Raw genomic sequence first — 11,005 nt, forward strand, 5'->3', positions numbered from 1 at the left:
AGAAACGTAGTGGAGTGGATGGAGAGGAGGAGGAGGAGGGAGGAGGAGACAAGGAGAGGCTGGTAACAAGAATGGGTGGATGGGAAAGTGTGGGTTTTGTGAAGTGAGAGCTGAACTGAACTGTGACTGTGTGAGTACCACAATGAAAGAGGGTAACGGGGGGAAAAAAAAAAAAAAAAAAAAAAAAATTGCATTTTTTCTTTTGCCATAAACATCAGCTTCCTCCCAGCAGTCCATACAGTATACTGTTATATATGTGGCTCTGATCCACTACAATATGGTCAGGGTTTAGGTTTGGCCAAATACTTTCTCAATGGGTTTCTCTTCACAAATATATAATATTTCTGTGATATTTATTTTCAATAAAAATCACAAAATTTCAAATGTAACTTTTGCCTCCATATGTGAGGCAATACATTCTACTGTGTGTTGAATGTGGAAAATATGAAGCATTTGAGGAAACGTTTTTCATACTTTTGGAAATCACAGACTATTTTTGTGTTGAGTGGCCTATAAAATCTTTTTTTTCTTCGTTATAAAAAACAGTTGGCTACAACTAATAATACAAATTCGAACTAATTTAGAATATAAGAAAAGATAAGATATATCTGTAGCATCTAACATTTCACTTTTAGCATGTAAAGTGTTGGACACTGAGGTTTACAACAGTAGAACAGCACTCAGTACTAACCTGCTAACCACAGCATATACCCCACAGAGATCAAGTTTGGTCCAGTGGTCCAGTCCAGATGAATATGGTCAAAGTGACTGATCCCAATCATTCTTCTATGAGCTGAAGCATTAAATTGCACATTGTGCCTTTAATGCGGTCTGATAATTACCAGCACATGTTTCTAATTTCAGGCCATTCAGAGTCATTTAATATTGGCTTTTTATTGTACTTTTTACTACATGTAAGCGGCAGTACGAGTATGTGCTGTATGTGTATAAGGGTACAGTACATTAAACTGTAATCATTTCTGCCATTAAAATTCCACAGCCTTTGTTTAAAATCCAACTGTAGTGTTCTCCTCTCCTGCCTGTGGTCAGCCCTGGTGGTCAGCCCTGGTGGTCAGCCCTGGTGGTCAGCCCTGGTGGTCAGCCCTGGTGGTCAGCCCTGGTGGTCAGCCCTGGTGGTCAGCCCGGGTCCTGTTGTCGTCACCTCGCTCTGACACCTTTAGGGCTAAATTGAATAAAAGTGGAGTTGTTTTCAGGCGGTGTGTGGATGGCTTGCTGGCATCCTTAATGTAAGACACTCATTACCTTCAATGATGCATTACAGCTTCTTAATGATGGAGACACAGTAATGGACCCAACTAATGACCAGAGTTAAGAAAGAACATATTCCAGCAGCTGGAGCAGAACTGAAGGGAAAGTCAAGGTGTCGAGGAAGAGGAGAGGAGAGGTGACGTCATACCAGATATGAGGTTTTGCTGCTCTGGGATTTTCATCATTTATTATATTTTATTTACGCACATTTTTTTACACTTTTCTTTATTATTGCAATTGTCTGAGGTTTAAAATACGAAATAAGTTTAAGAATTTAAATCAATAACGCCCGTCTTTGATGGCCAGACTGTGCTGCATATTGTATTTTTTTTAAAAAATGCTTTGCAAAAACATTTAAACCATTTGGCAATGGTGAAAACAATTGCTCACACAGTTTCCAAAAAAACAAAACAAAAAAGGAAACGGCCAGAGCACATCATCAAGTGGAATCTAGTTTTTTTTTTTTTCCCCAGAATTGCACAGCAAACCTCAGTAGATACTCGCAGCCAATAAACTGTCAAAACAGATTTGAAAGCAGATTTGTTCTCTCGTTGGCCTCTAACCTTGTGTTTCCAGGATGTTTTTCAGAAAATGTAGAAAACAACTTCCATTACCCCTCAGCCTCACCCCCCCCCCACACCCCCTTTACAGATGGAACTGAAATTCACTGATTTTTACATTTTTCCACCTCCTTTTCAATTCTTCAGTTTCTTTTATTTGCTAATTGCCGCATCAACACAAATTAATTATCTGTTATTGTCAGATAACAGTCTATTTTGACTCATTTATGATAAATCTGAAAAATACATGATGTTCACACCCATGCATGTAAACGATGACACATTCATCAAGCCATTTTGGATCCTCTCCTCATTCGGTGCACTTGGTTTGACTAAACTAACGAAGCTTCTCCTTTTTCTCCCTCTTCTGTTGTTCTGTTACTTTTTGTCGTAGTGGAAGAATACACCCAGTAGGTGGCAGTAAAGCAGTCAATCTTTTTCTAATTAGCGTAAAATCCCAGTAGAAGAAGAGGATAGTGGCAAATATACCTGGCAGTGTCTTATACGGTTTATTTGTGGATTAATTGATTAATTAGTTAGTTAATTAATTCATAAATGTATATATTTCTCGATTTTTAAGCTGTTTTCTAATAGGTTAATTTAATTTAAAAGGCAATGGAGAATACTTGTACTTTAAGTGCTTAAATTACGCAGAACCTGCGTAACAAATATTAAAATATTTAACCTAATCTGGAAGACGTGGCCAATATTTAGCAGCAGGATATTAAATCTTCAATTAAACATTTTAAAGGTGAGGTAGATAAGATGAAGTAAAAGAAAAAAAGAAAAAAACAACAAATATATCATACGTGTTTACTTTAATTGCTTTTAGTAATTGGGAGAATACGGAGAGCGAGCGAGAGAGTGGGAAAGAGAGGTAGAGACAGAGGGGGAGAAGAGGCGACACGCGGGCCTCCATCACAGCGCCGTCACCACATCTCCGTGACAGTCGCCTCCTCATCCTCATTAAGGAAATCGCTCTTCTTTGCTGATTATTTTATTTGAAGCCATGATTACCGCAGTGTGCACCAGATCACGCAGTGGCGGGGACCAGGCGGAGGGCAGGCGGCCTAATTAGGGCATGAGATGCGCAGGCTGATGCAGCCAGGTTAGGTGGTCGGAGAGGGAAAGCCTCTAATGGCCCTCCAGTCTCCGCACTTCTCGGTTCGGATGCAAGGCTCTTCTTTTTTTTTTTGCCTTGCATCCGAACCAGGCGAAAACAAGCCCACCTTGGTGTATATAGGCAGCAGACAGAAAATCGATTTTCCATTCAGATTTTCTGTTATAACGGAGTAAATGAAGACACTTTGGAAAATAGACGAACACAGTTCCATCCCCGCTTCTGTTGTTGTTGTTTGGTCTCATGCTTTATTTTAACCTGTTCTGCTGCAGAGACACATGCACACATTTTGTATGAGCAATGGATTCAACGCAATTTTTATTGCCCAAAAATAGCGCGCAGAGTGCGGACACGGAATTCCTGATCTTTGAAATTGCTCTACAGAATTGCATTTGTTTTTGGTGCGCTTCCATTAAAAGTGTCTCCTCGCGTGTAAACAGCCGTTCCGCACTCAGATGCGCCGCATTAACCCGAGTGGATTGTATGTGAGTGTGTTTTTACTGGGGGGGAAGATTGATGTGGTCCAGTTAGGGAGGCTGAGTGAGATATAGACCAATTTCAAATGGGTTCCTCTTATTACCGCAATGGGATCGGACAGCTGGGCTATATTCACTAAAACAATATTTATCACGAAGGTTCCCAGATCAAATCACCACCACTACAGGTGCCTTATCACAGGTAGACTCGGGGTCAACGTTAATAAATTAAAATGAGACCGCGTGTTATCAAAATATCTCTGGTTTATTATATGGAAACGTTATTATGTCAATAATAATAATAATAATAATAAAAATAATAATAATAATAGTAATTAGTATTATTAATCGTTTGTTGATTATTATTATTATTATTATTATTATTATTATTATTATTATTGTCAATAATATAATTCTCCTTTTAATTCGTATAAACAGTGTGGTTAAAACTGGTTAAAAATGTCCTAAAAGGCAATGAAAGAAAAACAAAAATAAACAGAAAAGTTAAAACAGGCCAAAATAAGCTACAAATAAAACAGAATAATAATAATAAAGTTTTTAAACTTAGCCTTATTTAATTTAAAGTTTACAATGATCTTCTTTTACATACATATATTTTTTTAAGAAAGAAAAAAACATTAGGACAAAATTCCCACCTTTACTCTGAATGGTTTAAATGGTTAGTTGTGTTTGTCTGCTCAGCATTTTTTTAATCATTAATTATAATAATAATATGCGCGTTGCAGAGTCTTTTTAATTAAATGGACCCCAGCCTCTAATTGAGTGTCTCTTTTTTGTGTGAATATATATGTATATTGTGAATTAATATTAATGTATACTAATATTTTAGTCAAATCCCCATGTTGTCTCCCAGTGACCGCATGTATAGTTTGTATTCCTAAATGCAGTAGAAGAAGAAAAAAACTCCACGTCCCTCGACCTCGGCACAGGCTTTGATCACAAACTACACTCCCCTCACTCTCTCTTCCGTCCCCCTTCATTCCATCTCCTCTCATTTTATCAATACATCTAAATCAAATGATTGAGTTTCTTCCGCTGCTGATGCTTATCTTCAACCTCCAGGAACAGGTCACAGCTTTTCCTCATCTCCCTGGTCCAGGCACCGGTCTATTCTACATACTCCTCCATGCTGGGCCACACATATATAGGCTACTTCTCTGCGTACTGGCAGATTGCGGCTAAGGAGCATAAAGGATGAGCAGGAGGAGAAGGAGAGAGGGGAGTCCTCGCTCGGACGCCTCCCTTGTTCGGTTGCAAAGAAGCCCATTTATTCCCAGGCGGTGGTCTATTCAGCAGACTCACCCTGACATCTGCCAGCAGTCCTCCCTAACCAGGAGTGTCTGGAGTGGAAGTATAGGAGCCGAGCAGAGCCAAATCAATGACTGTCCTGTTAATTGTATAATAGACCTCCTTATAGACCACCGCTAAAGGGGCCGCGATCGTTCAGGATCCAGAACGTCTGCTTTGGTTTGAACCAACCGGGCCTAAATACCTTTAATTGCGCCCGTGCTGATAAAAAGTCGATTGGAGTTAAAGCGAGCGATCAGTAACAGAGCTTAAATCCATCTATACTCGTTTATTTATTTATTTCCTTCATTTGTTTTCACAAATAACCTGCCATTCGGTGGGAAATGGGACCGATATTCGGTCGGTTGTGATCCGTGGATAGTAGAGGAAGGAGTTGCAGAAACACTGAAAGAATATCAGCTCCTATTTTATTCATAGTTCTTGATATTATTATTATTATTTTAAAGATAATTCCATTCTTCGACACCAAACGCATTTTTAAAGGAATAGTTAATGGGCTTGAAAGGTGTTTTCTTTTTAATATATTTTTTGTTGTTTGGAGAATCAATTCTCCATTTGTGAATCAAGGTCAGAGGCTACAGTCCAGTGATTAGAAGATTCAGATTTGGACAAGGATAATTATTCATCACTAATGTTTTTCTGCGGCTGTCGCCATTACAGGCCTTACTTAAACTCACTGTTGTTGTTACTATTGTTGTTGTTGTTGTTTCTCAGATGTATATATATATATATATACAGGCCTGAGTCCTGTCATGGCACAGACTATGTGAGATTAAGCAAACACATTAAGATGGTTAACGTGGAATAATTTGAGCATGAAAAGCTAATAAATCAGGCTATAGTGAATTGAATTGTGGCGCTCCGTGCACGTTTCAGTGTGCGCATGCACGCATGCGCGCGCGTGTGTGTGTGTGTGTTTAATAGAAAAAAATAGAAAAAGAAAGGAGGGCTGGGGGATAAGGAGGGAGTCACGTCGCTGACATTTCCAAGCTCCTCCTCTGATTGGCTCTTATTTGAGGAAGCTCACGACTTCTTTCAACTAATAAGCGCCTCCCCGTCGCCCTAAAGGACATTATAATGCAAGGGACCTCCTTTTTTAACCACAAACCAAATTTTTGTTCATTTAGACCATATATACTTTTTAAATTGCTCCCAAAGTTGTAGGGATTTTTTTGGAGCCTATTTCACCCTGGAGCGGTACGCCATGCTCTCACACGCCGACCTCCTGGATGCTCGGCTCGGTGAGTTATCGTCAGTAAACTCCGGCCCTAAACTCCAGTGTAAGATTTTTACTTCTTTCTCTTTTATTATTTTGAATTGATTGATAGATAGGCTGTAAAACAGGTTTTAGCAGCTAACATTGTTGTAGTTTTTCTAAGCAGTTATTTGGAGTAATTCAGCTTATTCAGAAATTCAGAGCAGGGAACAGAAAATGCGCATGAAATTATGAATTACGTCTTTTTTTACTGTGTTGTTGGATTTAATTCATGATCTGCCGATCTTTTTTTAATTTTTTAAAGAAAGTATTGTACCTAGGATGTACCGTATGTTCAGCGAGTCTAAGCCTCTCCTCGTCCTCGCAGGGATGAAGGATGCGGCGGAGTTGCTCGGACATCGAGAAGCTCTCAAGTGCCGGCTGGGAGGTGGAGTTGCAGACCAGGGACATCCGGGAGACATGGCCCCCGGTTCGGACTCTATAGAGAGAACGACTCTCCTGCCGGGAGAGGACATCACCACCGTTGGATCCAACGCTTCTGGCATGCCGGTGAACGGGAAGGAGCCGGAGAAACAGCAGCAGCAGCCTCAGCAGCAGCCGCAGCAGAGCTCGAGTCAATCCGCCAGCCAGCAGAAACAGAAGAGACACCGGACGCGCTTTACTCCCGCACAGCTGAACGAGCTGGAGCGCAGCTTCGCCAAGACCCACTACCCTGACATCTTCATGAGGGAGGAGTTGGCGCTGAGGATCGGACTCACTGAATCCAGAGTTCAGGTAAATGATTGTTCATGTGTTAATGAACTACGTGCTGAAAATACTTCAAATCCTTCAAATACCAATACTTGTGTGCCTACGTCCTGGTTAAAAAACAGAAAACGCGTTTGTAAAATGTGATTTATACCAAACTTACCTGCTGTGATTTAAAATGCTCCATCTCCTCTCATTTCAATTGTTGTGCTGTTACGCGGTTTTTTGGAAAAATGCAATCACTTTTATAAATAATGTCTAACCCTAAAGAGTACACACACACACACACACACAACACTAAATAACAGCACTTGCGCAAAAACACGTGTGTATTTTTGTTTAGGTAAACAATTCAATCTAATATAATAATTTCAATTGAAGTTCAATATTATCGTTATCTTATTTAACAAAAAAAGAAAAGAAAATCCCCAATCGAATCTAGAAGAAAGTCATGTTTGCCTCTGTCCGTGGTGCTGAAATATTTGTCATCAACAAACACTGTTCTAGTCTCTAATCAGCAAAGCAAAGCAAGCATCTACTGTATGTATTTTTTCATCTATGTATGTATTTTTAAAAAAATGTAATATATATTTCCAACATATTATTATTATGGCTTTTCAGAATTTTGTACTCTGTATATATACGTTTTATTTTTTTATGTTACAAATTCAAAACTCTTAATAATGACTTCGTCTCTAAACTTTTAATTAATCACTTTATTTTGGCAAATGGTGGATATTTAATAACTTTCAAACATTTCATACTTTCCACAAACTATTTTTGTTCAGCTCAGATGTCTCCGACATAAATCACACACGAGCAACAATTCTCATCCTTATTTGTAGGAGTGAATGGGTTATTAAACAGTGATGTAAAAATCATGCAAATCATCCCAGTGAAAGCAATAAAAAGTAGCACAATCATTAGTCACATTAACAATCAATTCTTTAGTCCATACCAGGCCAGGTTGTTGTTGTTCAGCGGCTACTGCTCGTTGTTGGTAAACATTAGTTCAGGCCGTGCGTGTACAGCCCACAGTGGGCGTGAGTGCGTGCCTCCACAGGCTGCTCTCCTCCTTTAAAATGCTCTATCAGCGACATCTTAATAGAACCAAAGAATATATTGTACTTTTTTTTTTTTAATGGAATGAGAAATTGCATTTTCTTCCCCCCGGAGTGTAATGGGGTTTGGGCGACGTTTCACGGATGGCTGAGCGGAATGAGAGCCAGATTTCACTTTTAATATGGAGGCATCGACTCGCGGCCTCGCGCGCGCATTAATCACGCAAGAAGATGATGAAATCTTTATAAAGCCCAGTAGAGAATGCGTGTGCGTGTTTAACCGTGCACGTCGGTTCTGTGTGTTCGAGTTCCTCGTGTGCGTAAGTGAATGGGTGGGTTTTATTCGTTCCTTGGCGGTGAGGTCTGTACTGCAGTGTGGTGCGTTTAGTCAAGATTTTTAATTTTTATTTTATCACAGAAAATATTGTTTATTAATGTGGTGAAAATGACGGACTGCTGTGAAAAAACAACAATTCCAAACCTCGTTTCCCAGAACTGTTAATTGCCTATATATTAAAAAATCAAACAGGGTTTCTGGGATATATTCAGACTTAAATTAATTGTAAAAACATACTTATAAATACATTGAAAATGGTACCATCAATGCATTAGTTCACATCTATTTTTAGTCATAAATTTCTTCTTTTTCCTGCTCCAGTCTGCTATTAGTAAATTGGTTGGAGAAAAGCCTAAAAACGTTGTTTCTGTTAATTCATGCAGTACTCAGTACTCTCTGAATATTGTAGTAGTATTCTGGTATTAGGTTTTTGCAAAGTGTAAATATTCTATATCCACATTTGTCAAAGTAGTGTTTTACAGACCCATTTGCTGTATAACTATTCCTTAGACAATACACACCATCCATTTCTTATTACCCCTTTGTTCAGCAATATTATACAGGTATTACATACAGTACATGTATAATACGGGTATTTTTACAGGTATTACATACATGTAAATACCCTGAGATGAAGATTTACTTCTGCTGAGTAAATCTAGAAGATTGTGGTGCGTAATACTGCTTTGTTTTCTTCCATCGTTTCACTCACCGATACTGAACATAAACATGACTCATTCTGCCTCAGTCGACCGTTTCTCAGGTGGTTAACCCACGATTCTGACTCTGTCTCTCCAGGTTTGGTTCCAGAACCGACGCGCCAAGTGGAAGAAAAGGAAGAAGACCACCAATGTGTTCCGCGCCCCGGGGACGCTGCTCCCAACACCCGGTCTGCCACAGTTCTCTGCCGCGGCCGCCATGGAGAACAGCCTGTGCTCTTTCCACGCCAACGACACACGTTGGGCCACGGGTATGCCGGGCGTGTCGCAGCTCCAGCTCCCGCCCGCCCTGGGTCGTCAGTCCGGTATGGCCCAGTCTCTGTCACAGTGCAGTTTGGGTCCAGGCCCGCCGCCAAACTCAATGGGTCTCTCCAACGGCCTGTCTTCCAACGGCTCCGGTCTTCAGTCCCATCTCTACCAGTCGCCTTTCCCTGGAATGTCGGCCTCTCTCTCCGGGCCCACGAACGTATCGGGTTCCCCGCAGCTGTGTAGTTCCCCGGACAGTGACATGTGGAGAGGGACAAGCATCGCGTCGCTGCGGCGCAAAGCGCTGGAGCACACAGTGTCCATGAGTTTCACCTAGTGAACTCCCCCAGACCCACTCTGGGACTCATTTACGTCCTGCTCCATTTAGATCGACACCAGAGAATGAGGGCGAGTTAATCAGGATTTAACTGGGAGGAAATGGAGAGCGGGTGTGACTTCATCTAGACTTAATGACAAAATGAGGACGGTCAAAGGGAATGGAAATTAAAACTTAATTTTGCGGTTATTTATCTCGTTACCTCGAAGGGATTTTATCAACTACCGATAATAAATATTGTATTGATCTTTAGACTGCAGGCCCTACTTACTGTGAGCCAAAAAATATCGTGGTATTTATTTTCCCTTCGGTGCGTCTTCACGCACGTGTTATTGTGTTCAGGTGAAGTTGTGTTTATGTCAAACGGTTGTTTATTAAAATTTGATATACATTTTGCGTAAGAAAAAAACCGACCAAAATCCGCACCGTATCATAGGTGGGCCTGTTGAACTGGGTCAGAAGTGCACTGTGCATGTGGATTTAAACACTCGGATCATTGGAGGAGAGAATGGTTCCCACTCAGATTGAGCAGATACCCATGAGGTGACCTCGGTCCTCGGACCTCTGCAGGAGACACAGGAGCATCAATCAAAAAGAAGAAAAACGCAAATATATATACCATGATCGTTCAATAGGCCTTCCATGTTTTAGGATGTTTTGTGTAGATGAAACATTCTTGCTGTGTACCGCTGGTCTTTTCTGTGACATGTTTTAACTTATCGTATGTGCTATTACTTGACACATTTCTTAAATGTTTGATCTTACATCGAAATGCACCACACTGACGGCTTTGTACCGATTTAAAAATGACAAACAAATAAAAAGGAATTTTCAAGAACGACCCAAAACCGAGGATGATTCGTGTCTCCATTGATTCGCACTCACACAGATCCACAGCAGCGTCACGCTCGAGTCAAGCTGTACGTGTGAAAAATGCGACGTTCACGGACTTAGCGTCGGCATCCGACATTGTGACCTTCTGGTGATGGGAGTGTCTGCGGGCGGTGGGGTTTACGGACAGGGTTTGAAGGGTGAGTGGTCCCATGGTGGTCGACAGCAGCGGTAAAGATGTCAGTGATGTGATGGTGACAGTCACTGCTGAGAGTTTGACCATGACGGTCATCCTGCCCAGAGGACTCCGTGTACTGTGAACACAGAGGCAGGTGACGTCATGTGAAGTCAACGGTATTTATACTACAGATTTGTTTCCTTATGGGTTTTCTGCAGTGACCACTGTGTAGAAATGAAATACTAAAAATGCTTAAAATAAAATGAAATCAGTCAATAATGAAACTGTGTTTGACCTCAACATAAAAAAGTTTTTCCCGCCACGATTTCCCACCAGTTTCCAGACTTCACTAAATGAGAATTTAGACCTTTTTGATCTCAGTGTCTTTTATATTTGGTTTATATGATTTTACTTCTAATTCTACTCTACTGCATTACTGCAGTAGAGATAAAAATAAAGGTTAAACAAAGTTAATGATTAATTTAATTAATTAATTAATTAATTAATAATTGATTTAGGGCAAATAACTAAAACCTCTGTAAACAAGAGAATATGGAATACTCATATACAGCATATAAT

General features: G+C 40.3%; 1 protein-coding gene across 2 annotated transcripts; it reads left to right on the forward strand.

The window, feature by feature from the left end:
• Positions 1-5,685: 5,685 nt before the first annotated feature.
• On the forward strand, positions 5,686-10,264 carry LOC103397626 (homeobox protein orthopedia-like). 2 transcript variants are annotated; one of them, XM_008335960.3, is made up of 3 exons: positions 5,686-6,034; positions 6,338-6,744; positions 8,914-10,264. In XM_008335960.3, exons 1-3 carry the CDS (start codon positions 5,959-5,961, stop codon positions 9,415-9,417), a joined length of 987 nt encoding a protein of 328 aa, XP_008334182.1. In that variant the 5' UTR covers positions 5,686-5,958; the 3' UTR covers positions 9,418-10,264. The 2 variants fall into 2 exon arrangements, with proteins under 2 accessions (XP_008334182.1, XP_008334183.1); XM_008335961.3 differs by having other exon boundaries at positions 5,686-5,995.
• The last annotated feature ends 741 nt before the right edge of the window (positions 10,265-11,005 follow it).

This window comes from Cynoglossus semilaevis, chromosome Z (genome assembly GCF_000523025.1).
Source record: "Cynoglossus semilaevis isolate Cse_v1.0 chromosome Z, Cse_v1.0, whole genome shotgun sequence".
NCBI classification, from domain to species: Eukaryota; Metazoa; Chordata; class Actinopteri; order Pleuronectiformes; family Cynoglossidae; genus Cynoglossus; species Cynoglossus semilaevis.

Coding starts and splice junctions, on each gene's coding strand:
- LOC103397626 (XM_008335960.3), top strand. CDS start 5,959: ATGCTCTCACACGCCGACCTCCTGGATGCTCGGCTCGGTGAGTTATCG. Junction 6,035..6,337: donor CTCCGGCCCTAAACTCCAGT/GTAAGATTTTTA, acceptor TCGTCCTCGCAG/GGATGAAGGATGCGGCGGAG. Junction 6,745..8,913: donor TCACTGAATCCAGAGTTCAG/GTAAATGATTGT, acceptor CTGTCTCTCCAG/GTTTGGTTCCAGAACCGACG.